The sequence below is a fragment of the Chionomys nivalis genome, chromosome 19 (genome assembly GCF_950005125.1).
Source record: "Chionomys nivalis chromosome 19, mChiNiv1.1, whole genome shotgun sequence".
Classification (NCBI taxonomy): Eukaryota; Metazoa; Chordata; class Mammalia; order Rodentia; family Cricetidae; genus Chionomys; species Chionomys nivalis.
This window is the reverse complement of record NC_080104.1, coordinates 13,143,177-13,165,266: the sequence shown is the minus strand read 5'-3', so window position 1 is coordinate 13,165,266 and position 22,090 is coordinate 13,143,177. Positions and strand designations below refer to the sequence as shown.

At 39.5% G+C, this 22,090-nt stretch overlaps 1 protein-coding gene across 4 annotated transcripts in view; it reads left to right on the top strand.

Annotated features, from left to right (window-relative positions):
* Window positions 1–22,090, top strand: part of Supt3h (SPT3 homolog, SAGA and STAGA complex component) — a 411,458-nt gene that overhangs the window by 264,750 nt on the left and 124,618 nt on the right. For all 4 annotated transcript variants that reach the window (XR_009058766.1, XR_009058767.1, XR_009058765.1 and 1 more), the window contains 4 exons: window positions 10,655–10,730; window positions 14,568–14,680; window positions 16,944–17,051; window positions 20,880–21,047. Coding sequence is in view for 1 of the 4 variants with exons in the window: in XM_057794694.1 (XP_057650677.1) it covers window positions 10,655–10,730; window positions 14,568–14,680; window positions 16,944–17,051; window positions 20,880–21,047 (465 nt within the window). In the remaining 3 variants the exon portion in view is untranslated. The remainder of the gene's footprint in view (window positions 1–10,654; window positions 10,731–14,567; window positions 14,681–16,943; window positions 17,052–20,879; window positions 21,048–22,090) is intronic.

Sequence of the window (22,090 nt, the reverse complement as noted above, 5' to 3'; positions counted from 1 at the left end):
GGAGAAAGGGGCTCAGGGCAGCCACTGGAGCTTTTCACTTGTACGTTCATGCTCCTGCTCCCAAGCCCCACATCATCCTCCACCCAGGACATTGATTTCCCTCCATTTAGTAATACTTTCTCAGATAATTGACATACTAAGTCTATTTTTATTCTGAAGGAATATTGTCGTGGGCTCTGATTTTCAAAGAACAATCATAACCACAGGACAAGTGTTAATGTCTTAATGTGTCTCTGCTTGAGAGATGTTAATTTGAGAAGTTTTGTTCCTGAAGACTCAGTGACATCAAAAGGTTGAAGAAATCATCCAGTATTTATTACTGAGTTTCCTGCCTCTTAAGTTCCGGAAGAAAATAGAGGAAAGGATTTGATTTTAGGTCTTTATTTTTATTGGTTTTTTTTTTTTTTTTTTTTTTTGTTAATCAAAATATCCACCCTGCTACTTGTGAATTAAAATCTGTGCTAGAGAAAATAAGTACCAGCTGGGCTGCGCTTTTTTTTCCTACCTCCTCTAGAGAACACTATGCAAAGGAGAGTATGCAAAGTGATAGGGCATGCTCATTTCACTGTATGTGTGCTTACCTGATGTGATACAGTAGATAATCCTCATTTTAGAGTGCTGGGACCAGAAACACAGTTTACACAGGGTGTGACATCAGGTTACTGGAATACCTAACAGTTTTGCTAACCCTTCAGAAAATTACTCAGAAAGTATAATCTGTAGTTTTAGTAAAGGGCTGTGTGTGTGTGTGTGTGTATTTGTGTGTGAGAGGAGGGGGTGAGGGAGAGTCACACAGCAAGACTTTGTTTTTTATTAAATGATATGCTCATTTACATTGCGTTTCTAGGCCTTATTAAAACTACATGTTGCTCAGTTTAAGTGTTTCCCATTCTGCAAAAGTAAAAGCCATTTTCTTGTTGGAAAAAGAAAATTTTAGATATAATTTCCTAAGGTTGTTGCAAGTCTTTTAAGCCTCTACAGTTGCAACATGGAATATTAATTTCAATGGGTTCTGGATGGTTTTGGTTGACCAGATAGAAAATATCTTATATTCTAAAAACTGGTATATTCTAAGAACTTAGCCAGTAGCCTTATCACTTGTTATACAGTAGGATTTAATGCTTTCCAGCAATACATCTTGAAAAAAAGAACCTCTTATGTAAATACTAAACCTATTTTATCCTGCATAACACACGAGGTCAGCTAAGGTATATGTGGTAGTTTGAATGAGAAATGTCCCCCGTAGACTCATGTATTTGAACCCTTGTTCTCCCATTAGTGATGTTGCAAACCTTTAGGGGGTGAAGCCTTGTTGGAGGAAGTAGTCACTGGGGGCAGGCTTTGAGTTAGATTCATTGCCAGTTCTTGTTCCCTTCTTCCTTTGTACAGCAGATGACGTACAGCCAACTTCTTACTCCTGCCAGCATGTTGTGCCAATCCCACCATATGGACTCCAGCTCCCTAAGCCAAAATAAGCTATTTCTTTCTTAAATAGCACCACAATAGAAAAGTAATTAATACAGCATATTTGGGGTAGTGATGCTGGATGAGAAGTGTGTAGGAATTCTGTACTATTTTTGTCATTTTTCTGTAAATCTAAAATTATTTCAAAATAGTTCTATATTGAAAGCCAGAGCGCGCCTAGGAGCACTAGTGTCTTCAAGTGTGGAGGAGAAATGAGGAAAGCTGACCATCCTCACTGACACCGTCATTGAGAGGATAAGACAATGCACCAAATTCAGCTGCTGCTCATGCTGTGACACTTGTCATTTGACTTCGCCCTCTCCCCACCTCTGGTCACCTCTTCCTTTTCCTGCCAAAGTTGTTCTTGCTTCTTTAAAGCTTTTGTGGTAACTTTATTTAAGGTGAAATGTTGCCTCACTGTTGCCAAGTCACTAAAACAATCCTTCTTTCTTCATTTCTCTTTGTAATCCATTCCACACCCTCTGGGCAGGCCGTGGTTAAGCCCTCTTACCTAAGAGCTGGGCCTAATGGCTACTGACATTTAATCAAATAACAGTTATAATACATTTACTCATAAGTAAAAGTTGAATAAAATTTGGGCACTGACATCTAAGAGAATGGGGATTTCATCATCAAATATCTTAACAGAACCCATTTTGTTAAATAACCATAATTACAGGTTTTGAATTTATGATTCCAGAGGATTTTGCTGTTCTGCATTCTTTGAAGCCTCAGAGGCGATCATTGTGCTCCGGCTTCTGGAAATACCTAGAATGGCTCTAAAAACAACCAGGGCTTCTTTAGAACATCAGTTCCTGGAAGACTTTCTCATCCAAAGGCTTTATGCTCCCAGTTGTCCAAGCATGCCTCCTGCATTCTGAAAACTGTCCTGAGACCTGAGGAGATAGCTTAATTGGTAATGTTCTTGCCTTGCAAACAGAGGACCTAAATTTATCCCTAGAGCTCACATAAAAAGAGGGGTGATTTTGAATCCCAGTGCTGAGAGGGCGGAAACAGGAGAATTCCTGGGGCTTTCTGCCAGCCTTGCCTTGGTGAGAGCCCAGGACAGTGACAGACCCTTCTCAAAGAAGGAAAAGGAAGAAAATGGTGGGTGGTGCCTGAGGAAGAAACACCAAAGGTTATATCCTTGAATCTCTACACACACATACACACATACAGGAACGCACACACACGTGTGTGTTTGGAAATATATAAGTAGATTTTCAAGATGAGTGTTTAAAATAGCATTAAAAATGCTGGTTTGTCTGGTCATGTGAAGATTTGTGCTTTGTAAGGATTTGGAATGTTTTCTTTATTGACTCTGACACAAAAGTACTCTAGAGTCTTGTGCCTCCTGCTCTCTTCTGACAGTAGTCGTGTTTGGTGAAACCACTGTTTTCTCTTTGTTTCTGTGACTAAGTCTTGATGTATCAGAAAATCATTTCCCCCATTATTTTGTGCTAACTCGAGCTTACATCTGGTGCAGTTCGCTTATGTCTGACTCATGGCAGCAGCCCAGCTGATGGGGAGGGGAGGGAGCTTCAGAATAGCCAAGAGCCTCCCCATAGGGATAAACAGCTTAACTTGGTTTGTTTTGTTCTAAGCTCCTCCTTAGTACATTGTCTGAAAAAGTGTTTCTGTGCTGGTGACTTCATTTCTTCAGTGGCTCATAATGTAATAGACTTTGTTAGTCTCTATTTATAGTTTATCTCTTGATCATGTGGGGGGAAGGGCTAGAAGCTGCTTTATTTTCTGGCTTTGGGAACTTGTTTTGTTGTTGTTGTTGTTATTTTTATTATTATGTTGTTATTATGTGTTGTATTATTTTTGCATTTTGTTTTGTGAGACAGGGTCTTATTCTGTAGTCCAGGTTAGCATAAAACTCACAGTATAGCCCAGGCTGACCTCACATTTACTACAATCTTTCTGCCTCAGTACTCTGAATGCTAGAATTATAGACATGAGTATCATCCCTGGGCTTCTCTTCGAGTGTTTTAACATTTGTAATTCAGATTTACTATAAAGTTGTCTGGTAGTCCCATTTTTAATGAAGAGGATGGTGAGAGCTGCTGAACTGACACCCTTTCCTCTTCTCAGGGTTTCAAAGTATCAGCCTTTCCCAGCAGTAAAGCCCAACTCACCGGGTTCTCAGGCAGCCCAGCCTAGAAAGAGTATACCCATTACAAAGGCGGCCTGAGCCAGATTCCACACAGTAATCTGTGTGCATGTCATCCAGGCAGCAAGCTCATGTTTTTCCTACAGAGACCAAAATACCTAATGTCACCCTTTTCGTGTTTGTCTCACCAGAGCTAGCCATGACAACCCATCAGGGTAGTCTCTAAACCTCTGAGAGCCTCCAGAAATAATACCAAAAAAAGACCTCTCCCATAACTTAGCCAGGAGTCATACTTTTTGATGAACACACCCCCACCTGGAAAAAGAAAAAACACAGATAGATGTTACATTGTCCTCATTCAGAAAAGGGACAGCCAATGCTCCTATCATTTCTTTAAAGAGCTGGTTTGGAAAAACATTTGTGTGGATTTATTTTGTCCACATCATGTTACAACTTCAGGAGCAGTCATGAAAAATAATGCTAACTCTAAATTTGAATTTACAACCAAGTATGGGTAAACCAAGTTGCTATTGTGGTTGTTTGTTTGTTTAATAATAGCCTTTCACTAAAGAGGACATTTCATCTTAGAAAAATATTATTTTACTATGTATCTAATTTTTCCCACTACTAGCCTAATAAATTCAAATGAAAAACCTTAAACAGACATTTAAAATATATCCTTTTAATTTTTTATGATTGTGTTTGTTTTTCATTATAAAAGTAATTCATGACCATTTTCATAGCTAAAAATACATAGAAAAGAAAAAATTCAAAATATTTTTTGATCCACAGGTATAGACCAGAATTGAAAAAGAAAAGCCAACTGAAAGAGCTTGGCTGTACACTAATGTGACAAATACTCTTTCTGTATTTAATGGGTTTTCTCAGTCAGGGGGCTTTGTATTCAATCAGTCATTTACTCTCATACAGAATTCCTTCTAAACTTCTGATGCCCTGGAGTCCACGGCTGTTCCTTCAGGATACATCATATGATGCTCTAATTCATTCGTAATGCCTTTTATACGTGAAATTGCTATATTATAAAAGCCATTTCGGTGAAAAATTAATACCACTAGAGCCTAGTGTGTGTGTGTGTGTTTGTGTGTGTGTTTTAAACAGGTCATGAAATAGAATGTACACTGTATTTTTATTATTCTGTGAAAATTGTGGATCAAACAAGTCAACTTTTAGTTTCAGGACTTTATCTTTCAAGAATATGTGTGTTACCATATTCTCTGTGTATGTGTATGTGTTTTATGACTTCCATAAGTAAAACAAAATTAGCTTAAAGGGAAAGATTTCCTTCTAAAAATCTTGCTTTAATTTATCTATTTTATTTTATCTATGTATTTCATTATTCTTATTTATTTTGCTTAATTATTTTTGATTACTGGGCATGGTGGGACATAACTGTAATCACTGCACTCTAGAGGCACAGACAGGTGTTCCAGACTTGCATTGTCTACAGGTGAGACACACTCAAAACAGCACAAACGCCGGGCGGTGGTGGCGCACGCCTTTAATCCCAGCACTTGGGGGGCAGAGGCAGGCGGATCTCTGTGAGTTCGAGACCAGCCTGGTCTACAAGAGCTAGTTCCAGGACAGGCTCCAAAAACCACAGAGAAACCCTGTCTCGAAAAACAAAAACAAAAACAAACAAAAAAAACAACACAAACAAAAAAAATAAAACATTTTTTTCCTGGTTGTAATTCAAGAACAGTGAGTGCCTAGGTAGGGTGGCCCAGGGCCAGATAGGTTTGTATTGGGAGAGGTGGTAGGCAGCCATTTGTACTTGAATTTGATGTAGTGTCAGCTGGGCACTTGTTTTATCTTAGGAGGCAGAGCTGTGAGTTGGGCCTGTGGATGAAGGGGAGCCTCTGCATTTATCAGGGCATTCTATATACCAGGGCCTTATCTTTATATTTTTATATAAAGTGGTTGTTCCAGGATAAGTTGTGAGAGGAAAGACGTGTGGGTGGAATCAGCCACCTATTACAAAAGATGAGCATTCTGAGAAGTGAAAAAGGAACTATTGCCATATGTTTTAAGGGAGTCTTGTTTGATGTGGTAGGTAACCTACTCAATGACAAGCAGATTCAGCAAGCAGAATGCACGCATGCACGCGTGTGTGCATGAGAGTGCACACAGACACTAGAATTCTGAGGTTTCTCTCCAGCTCCTGAGATAAGCATGCCTGTCAGACAGTGCCTTGCAAATGATCTAAGGCATTTCTTCAGTATTGGGTGTGCTTTACTGCTGTGTCCTTCTGCCACATACCATGAACACACAGACTGTTCCATGTATTGACATGTTGAATACTGCCACCAGCCACTGCAGTTGGCGTTTGCAAGTTAGTCGTCTGGTTCTGATCTCATGTAAGGGAGATTGCCATGAACATGATACTTTTCCACTCGGAAGGGCTTCGCTTTCAGTTGTGCAAGTTCTGAGAGTAGTCAAAATAAGAGATTTTTAAAATGTGTGCTTTTGAGATAGAAACAGCAACAGATAAACTTTTATTTGGGTATAAAGGTTATGTTCTATGATTGTGAGTTACTCAAGAAAAATAGATGTCATATGTGTTGAGAAGCTTCAGGAGATATGCCAGCACATAGCTTCTGTAACCTTTGAGCATGCTCCAGTGAAAGCACATGGAGAACTTGAATAGGGCTGTGTGCCACGTAAGTCATCCAGATGCTGGAGGCTGTGGCAAGCAGTGACTGTTGCTGCCCAAGGTGTTTTCAAAGACACAGGCAACTTGGCACTAAAGTGCTGAAGTACTGAAAGTCTGTTATTTTCAAGATACTGAAAATAATACAAAAACAAATTCTACATAGTCTTGCTTGAATGCAGATATTTGCTTTCATGTAGATAGTATCCAGAAAGTGACCCCATCTAGCGTAGGAATCTGTCTTCACAGTTCATTATACGATAACCAGGACAGGCTCTAACTTCTTGGTAGTGAGATGGGTGGCTAGTAATATAACTATTCCTCTTGACACACACACACATATACGTATATGTATATATATAGTTAGATGTATATCGTCAGATGCTTAGAAGACTAGCAATAACAACTTCAAATGCAGTACTTTCCAAATAGGCTCTTATTTTGTTCTCTAATAATACTACAAGCTTTAATTGGAGGAAAAGTGAACGTGTTGTGTATTTTTCTGAATGTTGGAGATTACCCAAGAAAATCAGGTCGTATGTGGAACTGACCTTGAGGATACCAAACTTGAGTCATCTGAAGATGACCTTGTGCTCATGTGACTGTCTGAGCTAAAAAGAGCATTGTGTAACTTCCCCACCCTTGTGGATAAATGATGATCTAAGCCAGCGATCATTGTTCAACAATATTCATTCAGGGTTTTGTGCTTCTAATATTCTAAAAACATGAAGGTTTGGTTTGCTTTGGTTTAGTAAGAATGGGTAGTTGCTTACTTAGCTTTTGAAACAAGATCTTACTGTATCAAATTTGTGATCCTCCTGCCTCAGCCTCACAAACACTTGGATCACAGACATATATGAGCATATATGGGCAAAACAGATTTTTAAAAAAAATTCCAGCTTAGTGACCATATTAAATGGTCAGTTAAACTTGAGAACTCCCTTTCAGAGAGATACCTTTAAAATTAAGCTTGCATTTTGCCATTTTGTTTAGAAGAAGCCAGAACATGAAGGGAGCATACTTCCTGCTGTGGCTCTCACAGTACACGCAGGTCACTTTCTAGGAAACATGCGCCTGAGTTGACCCATATGGGCCAAACTTATAGATGTAAAGATTGCATTTTCTGTGTGGAGAAGACATTGTCATTATGACCATATCATTGTACTAAACTGGGGAATTCTTTTCCCAGATGGACTTTGGTAACCAGATTAGTAAAGGTCCATCCGTGTACACTACAGAATGCACTGGCATCCAAAGAGAAGCAGCAGGGAAGTGGAATTAGGGCACCACAGAAAACAAAAGCCATGATCATTTAATGTATGGACAGTCTCTTGATTCTTTTAAGTAGAACTTCATTTTAAAATCTGCTTACCCTGTCTGGAATTCATACGATTTGGTCATAATTCTTAAAATCCCTGGTCATAGGTCATCCATCCTACAAGGACCTTGGAGTAAAAAATGTAGTGTAGTCTAGACAAAGCTTTTGTAATGCAAATACATGTTTCTGGCAAATTGCATCTCTCCTAACCTCAGTTTCCTTATCTTTAAAATGAAGAGGCTTAAACAAGATACTCTTTAAGCTTCCAGTAGCTCTAACACAGCATGCCAATAAATCTTCACTACAGTCAGCCACCCTGCATGGAGTGTTTCCTGTGAGTGCCCTAGGGCCGACTTCCCGATGCTGCCTAGATCAAAGGGTGCTGCTTATATACTAAAGGAACTGAAAAGAACTAAGATGAGCAGCACAAAAGGAAGAGGCTCTAGCAAGAGTGTCAGAAAGTAAAGAAGCTAGCTGTAATAACGCAAAGCCCTTCATATGTCTGTGAGTATCTTTAAAATGGCCTCAGATGATAGGCTTTGCAGGACAGAATCTCCCAACTGCCACACGCTTTATTTAATTAAAGCTGGCCACCCTGGCAACCTTAATCTCTTAGGATAAGTTCTCCTCACGTTAAAAGACTAAAATTCTTAATTACAGACACACCAACTATCTTAGCATGTATACCGAAGCCAAATCTTGATTGCCGAACTCAGTAGAAGAAAGATATTAGGAATTCTTTTAGGACTGTTGTGTCTTTGTCTAAGTGCTTTCTGTCTAGTCCTCTGTTGGGGGAATGTGGTGTCTGGGTTCAGGGCAGCAAATAGATAGTGTGGGAGTCATAGCTACTGAGAGTTAGTTACATTGTCTACCCTGTTGAATAAGGGCGTGGCATTTGTTTATTCAGAATGTTCATTGTGTATTTACTGTGTGTCAGGTATTCTTCTAGGACATAGATATTCAAACCTGGGAAGTTCTCATTATAATCACACACACACACACACACACACACCTGACCTGAGGGGTTCTCACTATAATCATACATAGAGATATACATACATACACCTACATAAATACATAAGAATTATGCAGTGTTAAGTGTTATCAGTGTGAGGTTTGGGTTTTGTTTTGTTTTGTTTTGTTTGTTTGAGTCAGGGTTTTTTTGTGTAGCTAACCCTAGCTGTCCTGGAACTCACTCTGTTCTCCAGGCTGGCCTCTAACTCAGAGAGATCTGCCTTCCTCTGCCTCCAGAGTGCTGGTATTAAAGGTGTGCGCCACCCGGCAGGGACTTTTTTTTTTTTTAATAAGCACGTTAGTAACCCACTGGCTTTGTTCAGAACCTAAACACTTACTTGTTTGCTTTTTATTTTCCATCAGCAAACAGTTATTGAGTCCTATCAGTCACATTAAGAGGCCAGTTTCTAGGGGGATAGTTCATTTGGTAAATTATTACCATGCAAGCCTGAGGACCAGTGTTGAAATTCTCAGTACTCAGGTGCAACACTGGGCCTGGTGGCATGTGCCAGTAATCCCAGCAAAGGCAGGATGGGAGGATGGGAGGCAACAACACACAAATCCCTGGAAGCTCCTGGGCAAACCAGCCTGGACTGTGAGGAAGGTCCTACTGATACTGTCCCAAACTAAAGGGGGACGATGCATAAGGATCAACATCCCAAGTTGTTGGCTGTACACACACTACGTATGAGTAAATAGGTAGATATGAAGAACTAAACCACATACAGACATGTGTGTATATGTACATGTTACCTGTGTATAATACTTGCTGTGTGTACTCAGAAGTAACACTTGAGCCAAGCAGATAAATAATCAAAAGAAGTCTGGATTTGTGTGCACGTGTTTGTGAGAATATTTGGTTGGGGAGAAAGTAAAGAAAGGAAGAAAGGGACTTTTTCCCTCACTCCAGCTCTTCTGTCTTTTTTGCACTGAACAGTGCATTGGGTGACAAACCTGTATAATGACTTCTACTCAGACTGGACAAGAAAGAAAATGTAGTATGACCGTTAGAAACATTGTTCTTGAGTGCACACACCACTGTGAGAAAGCATTTCCTGAAAGTCCTCCCACTGCAGAAAAAATTGAAATCTCAGGGAATTTTTTTTTCCCTTTATTGGTCAGATGTCCCTTCCAAGAAGCACCAGGCTGCCTCATCTCAACCTGCTCCCCTTACCAAGGAAACGGAAGTGGTCATAGTCTTTGCCACCAAACCATGGGTGAAGTATAATTATGCTACCTCTGTGAGACAATGTAGGAGCAAACATCTGCAGGACTGAATCAAAAAAGCCACGAATGCAGCTAGCCCAAGCTGTGAATCATCCATGGACTCAGATTAAAGGAGTTGTGTTGTGTTTACCTTTCTCCTTATTTTCTTTGTAATTGAGAAGACTGACTCTGTTAGCTCTGGCGCTGGGATCTGAGCGGATATATGGACTTCAGGCATTGACTCCTGCTCTAGTGTTTGCCACATCACAACTGTAAAGCAGATGGACAATGATAGTGAATAGTGGGTTTGAAGTCTGCTTTGTCCTCTCTGCACAGTTTGCTTTTGCTTTAAAAGGTCGGGATAAATAGAAAATGTTAGATGTGTTTTGACTAAGTAATCCAGTCCTTGAATTTTAGCTTCAATAACAAAGGAGCAGAAATTACTATAAGCTTTATATCCAAAAGAAATAAAGTGACAACTGCTGTATTTTACTTTGTAATATTTCTCTTTTATTTTCAATTACACGTGTGCATGTACATGAATACAGTGCCAAGGGAGACCAGAAGAAGACCTTAGATCCTTTGGAGCTGGAGCTATAGGTGGTTATAAGTCACCAGATGTGGGTGCTGGGAGCAAACTGAGGTCCTCCGGAAGAGCAGTTCCCTCTCTACCGCAGAGGCATGGCTCCAGCCCCTGCACAACTCTGGTTGCTTGTTGTGGCTGTTACATGTCTGTCACCATACTTAGTTGCTTTCTTAGATTAAGGCATGGTAAATGAAGTCCAAGTTTCTACTCTAGAAATGATTGTTAAGAATCTATTTTCTTTAAAAATTTGGTTTTCTTTTTTTTTGTTTTCTTATCCATTAGAGAGCAGAAAGACAGACTCGAACTATGGATTCAGCTCAATATGCGGAATTCTGTGAAAGCCGGCAGCTAAGTTTCTGTGAGTAGAGATTTAACTTCACTTTTGGATGTGTGAGGAATTGTGTTACAGACATCCTAGACTGTGACATGTTCTCTGTTCTTTAGAAACTGATGTATTCAATATATGACGTTACGGAAACAGCATCTGCACTGGGGGAACCTGAAGATTTTGCTATGTTCTGCGGCTATACAGTCAGTTGTGTTAGGAGATTTGAGAGCATATGCATACATAGACAGCAGTGGAATTATCCATACAGCCTTCAGTCAGAACGGTTACTTTTTTCTTGCAATTCTTACTTTAGTTTCTCATTTCTTAGTCATGTTTACTGAAGTACAGTATTGCTGACTGATTGTCCTGGTCCATAGTGAACATTAATAGTCATGACATCTAAAAGCTCCTAATATTAATTATAAACCCCAAACTCCCCTTTATGCACACTCATGTTACCACAAAGTAGCATCTCAATAGAGTGTTTCATTTTGTCCTTAACCTCCTACTGTAGCATGCCCTGAGCGCTAGCCAGAGTCGTGAGTCAATCCTCTTGCCGCAGGAGTAAGAGCAGAAAAGTCAGTGCCTTCCCATCACTGAACAGTGGTTTCCAAAAAGCACTTGCGACCTTATAACAGTGGACTAAATTGTGTGTCAATAGCCCAGTGACAACTAAAGTCCTTGGGGTAAAGGTCAAAAAGAAAGGGCAATGAAAAGTCCGTTTAAAAATATGACAAAGGCGCGCATGACCCTGATCTGAGAAGTTATAGAAACAATGATGTCTTTAAATGAAAAGCAATTGTGTGGTCACGATAACCATGTATTTGATTTGGAAAAAGAAAATGAGAGCAGCATTTTAGATCATGAAGTGCAAATAAATGACACATTTCAAATAGCACTGCCCCATGCAAACATCAGTAAAATATAAGAAAACATGTTTTGGAAGAGTTTTTTTCCTAACAAAATATATTTTCCAATCTGACTAACAACTTGGCATCAGACATCTGTGAAGCATTAAGTAAATGACACTTCAGATCGTGGCAATTTCAGCAAATGAGAGGGTTTTGTATGGTAATTTTGGGGTTTAAATACAGCATTCAAGTATTTTATAAGCATAAATCTCCAGCTCATAAAGTAGCATTTAGTGCAGTTGAACTATTTTTTAAATCATATTTTAAACTGAATTTACAAGAAGAAATGAAGTGCTGTTGCACTCTAAAACTGATGGCCTTAGTCTGGTAATGCATCTTTCATTTGAAAATTAGATTTTATTTCTTTTCTGCTGTTCCATTGAGCACATACACACACACACAAAAAAAAACTATAGTAAATGAACCTTAATATTTTCTACTTCTGATAAAATTGCAGATAAAGTAGTATGTTATGCATAATTTTCTTTTCTGTGGGGTGGGGAGAAAGGATTTTGGCTTTAAAAATATTTGCTCATATAGTATCTGTGGGAGCTTCATTTGAAGCCTAGGTGGAAGAACCTGTTTCCTGTGATGGAAATACCAAGCTGAAAAGGCTCATCAGAGCAGGTTCAGAAGCCAGCCCTGTGCAGGCAGGGTATTGGGCTATTTGCAGTCTTCTCCTTTTGATGAATTACCAGGACACTGGAACCATGACCTGTTTTTGGCAGCACCTAGGATCCCTGGTGTTGTGCGTACTGGGTGACCTCCATATGCACATTGTGGCTCATTTACACATGACTCTCCTACCCCACACAGACACATATTTAAAAGTTGTAAAGACTGAACTTTAGAATTTCACTAAAGAAATACATTTTTGCTGGGTGTTGGAGGGGCACGCCTTTAATCCTAGCACTCCTGAGGCAGGGGCAAGCTGATCTCTGAGTTCAAGGCCATCCTGCTGTACAAAGTGAGTTCCAGAGCCAGAGCTACACAAAGAAACCCTGTCTCAAAAAAAGAAATGAACAAAACAAACAAGCATGATATAATCACTTGTGAATTTGCTACAGAAATAGGTATGGCGAGTCTGATGGCACCAGGTATTTTGCTTTCTGATTGTGCAGCGGGTACTTAAGACTTCTGCATTCTGAGCGCTTCCAGTCTCACAAAGACACTGCTAATTCTCTCCCTCATGGCTGAAAACTAATAATGACCCTTTTCTTACCTTCAAAATGAATAACTTACAGCAGCTTCTGTGCTTTTTCTGTGTTCTAATGCTCTGTCAGAGGGAAATGGCAATAAGTTCCATTATTGATCTTGCCAAAATGCTGCCTCTTAACTTGAACTTCAGAAGTATTCCACAGATGTTGAACAAGTGTTTGTGAGCTGTTCCAGCTTGCTGGTTAGATGGAATGTTGCCTGTCAGAGGATGTGAAGACTGGTTACTTTAGAGAGATAGCTTTAAGGGGGATTATCATAATTCTGCCACATTTGACAGTTTTGGACATGTGCTTCAATAGCAGGACTTCATGTCTTCTGTGATTTATTTAAAAGAAAACTCTCCTGTATGTGGAATGTATGAGAATTCTGGCTAGAGCCAAACAGCATGCTCTGAGTTGAGACTTTTACAGACTAGTAAGGCCAGAATAGTCAAAAGGATGATCTTTTTTAAAGATTCCCTTACAGATTTTATTTAAAAAAAAAAAAAAACTTTACTAACCAACTTTTACCTTCTAATTTACTAGTTATATTAGTCATGGCTAAGCAAGGTTCTATGTCAAATTCAGATTCAGCTCTGCTTAGTACTGGGACAATTACAGTGTTTGATGGTTAGTTCTGTTTGTTTTTGTTTGTTTGGGTTTTTTGTTTAGGTTTTTGGGTTTTTTTGTTTGTTTGAAACAAGGTTTCTCTGTGCAGCCTTGGCTGTCCTGGAATTTTCTTGTAGTCCATGCTGGCTGCAAACTTAGAGATCTTCCTGCCTCTGCCTCCCAAGTGCTGGAATTAAAGGTGTGCCCCCATCCAGACAATTACAGGTATTTAATGAAAGGTATGTGCTGCTTGGTTTCATATCTGCATGATACAATTAGGTATCCAGGAGCTTCGGGCATATTCTCTACCAACAAAGAACTAAGGTCTGAGAAATCTATGCACATAGGAAATACTTGTAGTTGTTTCCATAAATGATGTAAGAAGTCTACCTTTGGCCTGGATGGTCAGGATTGTGTGGATGAAGAAGGGCGAGGGGAGAGCAGACAGGAGCACAGAGACGAGACTCAAGGCCAGCTCAGTTCCATAGTGGTAAGAGCAGGTTGCAGTAAGTCTGGTTTGGAAAGTCAGGCCTAAGAATTCTAACATCTCCATAATCAGCAAAGACGTAATAATTACAGGTTATCTCAGGCCAGCAATGCTTTATTTAATTCTCAATTCACAATTTTGAGCCTATTTTAGTAGTAGGTACATTTTGAGGATTGGAGATGTAATTTCTTTATTGGTATTCCTTCATCACAACTTCTTCCAGAGTTTTATTTCCATAAGAACTAAGTTGTATGGAGAAAGCAGATTTTATATGATAATAATTAAAACTCTGGCCAATGGTAACATACTCTAGAGCTCTGTGAGAAATACAAGGATGAAAAGGTATGGTGTATCATGCTCTCCACCATAGAGACCTGAGGTTAGAGGGTGTGATGTCCCATGTCATCCACCACAGAGAGATAAAAGATCCAAGTGCATGAGAAATTTGTAGAATGAAACCATGGTATTGCTTCTTAACCAACATTTCCAACTTGGATTTCTTAAGAAAAAAAAATTTAGACGTTAAGAGAACTTCCCAAACATTGTTTCTATGGGTGTTATTTCTTCTATGCAGTTTCAGGAGAAATATTTCCAATTTCTTACAATCATGTGAAAGTTAAAACATGTTAAAAAGTAAAACATTCCTCTTCTTTTTAATTAATAGCCAAAAAAGCTTCCAAATTTCGAGATTGGCTGGACTGTGGCAGCATGGAGATAAAGCCCAATGTCATAGCTATGGAAATTCTGGCATACTTAGCGTATGAAACAGTGGCACAGGTAAGAGTCTGAACTGTCAATCAACTGCTCCTGCTGATTTCTCCTCCCTGGGTCCATGGTCAGTTCTTTATTCCACCTGCTACTCTAGTTGGAAAGAGAAGAGCATAAATTTTCTTTTGAAATGCATCGTATTCTATAATTTAGCTCAGTTATGTTTCTTTTTTTTCTTATTTATTTATTTATTTATTAAAGATTTCTGCCTCTTCCCCGCCACCGCCTCCCATTTCCCTCCCCCTCCCCCAATCAAGTCTTCCTCCCTTGTCAGCCCAAAGAGCAATCAGGGTTCCCTGCCCTGTGGGAGGTCCAAGGACCACCCACCTCCATCCAGGTCTAGTAAGGTGAGCATCCAAACTACCTAGGCTCCCACAAAGCCAGTACGTGCAATAGGATCAAAAACCCATTGCCATTGTTCTTGAGTTCTCAGTAGTCCTCATGGTCCGCTATGTTCAGCGAGTCCGGTTTTGTCCCATGCTTTTTCAGACCCCAGCCAGCTGGCCTCGGTGAGTTCCCGATAGAATATCCCCATTGTCTCAGTGTGTGGGTGCACCCCTCGCGGTCCTGAGTTCCTTGCTCATGCTCTCTCTCCTTCTGCTCCTCCTTTACAGAAGAAGTTCAAATGGCCAAAAGACACTTAAGATCATGCTCAACTTCCTTAGCGATCAGGGAAATGCAAATCAAGACAACTTTAAGATACCATCTTATACCTGTCAGAATGGGTAAAATAAAAAACACCAATGATAGCCTCTGCTGGAGAGGTTGTGGAGAAAGGGGTACACTCATCCATTGCTGGTGGGAATGCAAACTTGTGCAACCACTTTGGAAAGCAGTGTGGCGGTTTCTCAGGAAAGTCGGGATCAACCTACCTCTGGACCCAGCAATACCACTCTTGGGAATATACCCAAGAGATGCCCTATCATACAACAAAAGTATATGCTCAACTATGTTCATAGCAGCATTGTTTGTAATAGCCAGAACCTGGAAACAACCTAGATGCCCTTCAATGGAAGAATGGATGAAGAAAGTATGGAATATATACATATTAGAGTACTACTCAGCAGTAAAAAACAATGACTTCTTGAATTTTGCATACAAATGGACGGAAATTGAAAACACTATCCTGAGTGAGTTAAGCCAGACCCAAAAAGAGGAACATGGGATGTACTCACTCGTATTTGGTTTCTAGCCAAAAATAATGGACACTGAACCTATAATTCGTGATTCTAGAGAAGCTAAATAAGAAGGTGAACCCAAAGAAAAACATATAAGCATCCTCCTGAATATTAACCTTCATCAGGCTATGAAAGAAGACAGAGACAGTTATGTTTCTTTGTATAGCTATTTCTCAAGGCTGTAAGGTTTTGTTTTGTGTTGTTGTTATTTTGACTTTTTAAAAGAATACTGTGTCTCAACCTGCACAAACTTAATATAGTCTACATCCCAGCTCACATGCCCCACTCCTACCTGTGGAGCTTTTGACAATGATGGTTTCCAGTTTTCTTTAAGGTTCTATCCCCTCATAGGTTAACCATGCTCCAGCGGGTGTCCCCACTCCCAGACATATAAAGCCAGCACAAATTGGACTAGGGTTATTAAAACAGAAGAGGAGGATGGGGTAGATCTGGGAAGAACTAGAAGAGTTGGGGGTGAATATGAGTTAAATACATTGTTGGCATGTATAAAATTCTTGATAGTTTAACAAAAATATATTTAAAATCTCTGATTCTTCAACTTTATTGTAACAATATATGGAATGCCTACTTTTTCTCAATGTTGAAGTCTTATATCCTCAACAGATTTGCTTAAAATCTTGTTTCTGATTTTTGAAATAAGCGGCTGGCAAAGTCTGTGACCCCTTTTATCTCTGGAGATATGCAGGTGTAGGATCATGGCACTCCAAGTGTGGTCCCTCCTTGGTATGGCCACTAGGGCACAGGATCAGCCTCTTGTTAGCCCATTTTGAGAATGGAGACCCCTAAGCTAGCCTGGAATCCCAGGGCTCACAGTACAGAAATCCCCATTTTAAATGCTCCACTGTTGATAACAAAATGAAATTTGAAAGCTACTCCCTTAGAAAATCAAACTTGTCGTTTGTGATTGTGGATTGGCCCAGTCACCAGTCAATGAAAGGTTGTGCTCACTTCCAAATGGATGACAGACAGTATTAATGTCGATAACCTTCTGAGTGTGCTACTGATCGCCTCTTCTATGGCATTAATGATTATTTCCAGTTATATCAATTTATATTTGTTACACTGTTCTTCAGGTAGTGGATCTGGCTCTTCTCGTGAGACAGGATATGGTATCCAAGGCAGGGGACCCCTTCAGCCATGCCATTTCTGCAACCTTCATTCAGTATCATAACTCGGCTGAGGTGAGTATCAGAAAGTCTGAGAACACATCTGTGTACTTGTTACATGTTGACATTAGTTCTTCTCTGGAAAGCGTTTTATAGGAATGCATAGTCTTTTCTTAGAGAATCTTAATCCATTGACCATTTACACAAATAATGACTGAGCATTTCCTGTGCCAAGCCCTGAGGATCCATTTGATATGATGACTTTTTTTCACCCTTTGACCCCTTTTTGATTTTTAAAAAATAAATTAAATAATAAAATTTAATAAATTAAAAAAAAATCTTTTTAAAGAATCCTTGTCTTTCCTAGCCCTTCAATGACAGATGATTGCAGAACCTGCCTTGCTCTGAAACATGTGAAGTGAATAAATTAATCTGTATAATTACATGATACTGGAGAAAGCTATTTCTTTGTAGCTCAAATGATGAGAGTTGCTGTGGGGCTGTAGATCAATGATACAATTCTTGCTTAGTGTACAAGAAATCAAGAGACCCTGGAGTGAACTGGGGATGTATTTTTATGTAATAATTCCTAACATTTATTCACAACTTTCCATTTCATTTAGTAATTTATCTAAACAATAATTTATATTGACATGGCTCCATCTAGCCTCAGTTTGCATATTGGCACCTCTTGTCTGCTCTATCTCCCTTGTGCTACTAGGACGTTTTCAATATGAATTGGGAAATCTCAGCATGTGTAACCTTTGCATAACTGCTCACCACTTCCAGTTTCAGGCACGTTGTGCCTGAAAACGAGAGATGCAACAGAATATGTCGAATACATCCGTCAGCATTTGAGTGTCTTAGTAACAAACACAGCAGTGTCATATCATCTACACTATGAGCCATAGGAGACAGAGTAGGTTCACATCTGCATGTGTACTTATAAAGTGAGTTTAGGTAAAGTTGGCTGAAATGTATAACTTAAACACAGCAAAACCCATTTAATAGTACTCATCTACTTCCTGTTACTATCTGTGAATGAGTATGGTAGCTCAGTCTGCTTCTAAAATACAGTTATGATCTGCTTTATGCCAAGGATTTTTTTGAATGTCTGAAAAAAACTATAAATCCTTTTCTGGATTTATACACAATTTTTAGTATAATTTCGGGTTGTTCAAAGAGACCCTGAAGCCATTCTATTAGTCTGTGGACTCACCATGGACCCCAAGTTATATATTCTTCGCTATAATGCTTAGGATCTATGCTATGATATCTTCACATATAGTATCTTACTAACAAGCCAGAAGTCAACTCAACTTTTCTCATAGCCCTTGGAGAATCAGATTGGCTTGAAATCCAAGTAGGGACTGAAATGTTTATGGCCATTAAAAAGGTCATACATCATTATCAGTCAGCATGCTTGAAAACTTCCTAAAGCTTACTTAGTTGATTAAACACTCTTTATTTTCTTTATGTTTCAAACCCCAATTATGATGTCAAAGAGCACCCTTTGCAATGTCTTTGATGCTTTATGAGTATGTGTATAGTGTGCTTTCCATTAACATCAGACAAATTTGTTGTAACATTTCTAATTGAGGAAATTTACTGTGAGCATAACAACCCAGTTTTTCCTTAGCATTCAAGTGATTGCTTGCAAGTCTCAGAAAACACCCCCAACATCCCCATCCTTCTTTCTTGTTTCTCCGGGGTGGCCAAGCTACCCTGGGCAACTACTCAACAACCACAGGCGCTTTTCCCAGCTAAAGAACAGTTGAAAAAATGTCCTATGTGTAGTGGGTTTCCTGTGCTCTCTGGGAGTCAGGAGCATGAATCTCAGAGAGAACCCTGACAGACTGTCAGTGTCTGCCCCAAGCTTTCTCCTGGCCTGACATCCACCTACCCTTCCTCCCCTGTGACTGGTAGTCAAAGTAGACATTTACAGAGACTGTCTCCCTTCCTGCCCTTTATTATCTGATAGAACAGAGATAATTCCATGCTAAAGCAGAATTCTCACTCATCAGCATTGCAAATCAGTAGTTAACATGAAGGATTGTGCCAAATATGGGCCAGAGGGGCATCTGGAGAATGATAGTGGCTGTGTTCCGAGAGACTGAATGATTTGTAAAACAAACAAGCTAATAGATGAACAAGCACAGAAGCCAAGTTAGTGTATTATACTGACTTCCAAATGAACCACCTAGAGAATTAAAACAACTCTCATGTGTATGCATGCATGTCGACATCGACGTGTTAAAGGTATGGAAGCGGCGGGAAAGTTCATTCTGGGCCTCAGAGGCAGCAAAAGCACATTGTATAAGGACTGGAAGTGGGGAGAGCTAATTGGAAGTTCCATTTTAAAAAATTTAAAACTTAGGATTGTGTAGTGTTACAGACTACTGCGCTTTATCAAAGACTAGTTCAAGATCTCGGCTGAAGTATGATATTAAAGAGATGCTCTTAGGAGATCCTGACATCAGTGCCAGTGTATTGTAATCATTCACCAGGTTGACTGGGTTCATCTTATCTGAGGGGGCATCCTTAAACACTAACTACATGAGGAACCGGGCTGGTTAAGCTTGGGTTCCTGACACTAGACTAGCAAATGTAATAGCAATGGTTTTCTATATATTTTTTCAGCATATAGTTTACACACATGTGGGCATGATCCCTTGGAGCAATGTAAATATTCCAAAATAGTTTTTTTTTTAAATTACAAACTCTGAAACAAAACTGATCCTAAACATTTTGTGTGAAAGATACTCAATCAAAATTAGCTTTACTGTCTCTTGTTTGATGGTGTCTCCAAACAGTCTGATCAAGGAAATACTGTTGAGACCAGTACCAGAATTTCAACAAGGAGTTTGCGAAATCTAACATCATTTCTTCTACTATATTATAGTGAATGGTTGATCTGCAGAGTGCATGGTTAGTATGATTAATAGAATGAGGAAGGTGTGGGTAAGACTATGTAAGAAAATGACTCATAAATCTTTAATATCTATAAATTCTTAAAAGCCAATATTGTTATATGACAAGAAAATGTCTTGTTATGGCATTTAGGGACCATCTTGTTGGGCGCACAGAGGTCCTTTCATTCACAAATAAGCACTGGGGAAACCAGAAATGCTGAACATACAGTATTATCTCTTCAAAGGAAGAAATGTGTAACCTCTTTCCTCTTAGAAGGCTGGTTAATAGCCTAGGTGACTTTGGCTATCTCTAGGGTCAGAGCACACCTGCCCCCCCTCCACAGGCATTTACCTGCCAATGTAGGGACCTGTTTCCTAACTCCATCCTGTAGGATGTCATTCACCCAGTGAACGCATGTGAAGGGGAGTTAAGGGGGAACGGTGGAGGAGCTTAAAAGCCTGTCTGTGATAACTGGCTCTAATAAGTTAGTAACTGACCATAGAAAAGAAGATGCTAAAAGGACAGTTCTTCAAATATTTGAGATGAAATAAATAACAGGCTTGCACTTCAAATAAATAAAAGAGCAATATTAAGAAAGGAAAGAGGATATTGCATATAGAACAGACTGGAAGACTCAGTGATCCTAAAATGATTCTGAGCTATGGGGAAAATGCTGGTAACCACTAACACACACAGTGTCTAAAAGCCATCCATCCGGTCTGGGGAGAGTTTAGAGACTCTTTTGGAGACTTGTAAACTTAAAATACAAGCAAACTTTCCATGTTATCCAGCAAAGTTAACAGATTTTTCTTTTTTTAGAGGCAGTGCATGTAGAATTTTTGTCTGAATAATTAGAACTTTAGGGGGAAGACAGCCATTTCTATGGAATAGATAAGAATAAATTTTTAAGCTATAAATGGTATTAAGTGTAAAGATAATGTATTTCTAGGAGGTCTGGTCAGTTCATCTCAAAGCCGTGTCTTTGTGCAGGGGTCCTGTTTGAAGTCCTGTCCAGACTCTCCTGAGAACACACCGCCTGCTACGCCAACAGCTCCCTCTTCTGGATCTCAGCATTCCGGGAGAGCCACATCCGGATCCCTGGGGAATGGCAGTACAGGACAAGACTCTAGTAAAAGCAAGCAGAGAAAGAGGAAAAAGGTTGGTAGGTTTTGTTGTGGTGGTTGTTGTTTGTTTTGGTGTTTTGGATTTGGTTTGACTTTCTTCCTTTCTTTTTTGATAAAGAGTGGAGAGAAAAATTTTGGGTTTAGGGTTTTTTTTTTATAGTTATGAAAAAATGGTGTGTGTGGGTGTGTATCTTTCTCACAGCTCAAAGCTTAAGAAGCAGTCAGCTTATAGGTACCCACAATCAATGACCTCCAGTCAGACTTGAAACAGCTTTGCTCTTGAGTGCTAAAACGACAGGTGTGTGCCACTGCACCATCCCCTTAATAGTGTCTTTTAATTCAACCTAAGTTGGATTTCTGATAAATTCTGATTTATCCTTTTCCTGCTTCTGGGTCATGATGATATTCTCATTTTCTTCTGTAGGCTTTATATTTTACATGTAGTTCTATTAATGTGGGCAAAGTAATTTATGCAATATGTTGTATAAGCTGAGGCCACATTCAGGGTTTCTTTTTTATTGTTTTTTGTTTTTGTTTTGTTTTTGTTTTCTCTATGTTACAGCCCTGGCTGTCCTGAAACTCATTTTGTAGACCAGGCTGGCCTCGAACACACAGAGATCAGCCTGTGTCTGCCTCCCAAGTGCTGGGATTAAAAGTGTGTGTCGCCATAGCCTAGCTTTAGGGTTTCTTTTTTTAATTATGCATATGTGGGTTTTGCCTGCATGTATATCTGTGTCATATGCATGTAGTGTCCTCAAAGGCCAGAAGAAGGTGACTGATCCCTAGGAACTGGAATTACAGACCTTCGTGAGCGCCAGTGGGTGCTGAGAATCTAACCTGGGTAGGAAGAGCATTCGGTGCTCTAACTGCTGGGCCATCTCTCCAGCACTAACACACTCAGTTTTTATAGAATGATTTCTAGTTACTTCGGAACTATAGCAGTGTGAAAGATACTTCAGTATGGAATTTTAGGTTGATAGTTTTGTCTTTCAGTATTTAAATTATGCCATTCCTCTGTTTTCTGGCATCCATTGTTGTACATTTTAAATCAACAAATGTATATCATTGTTTTCATGG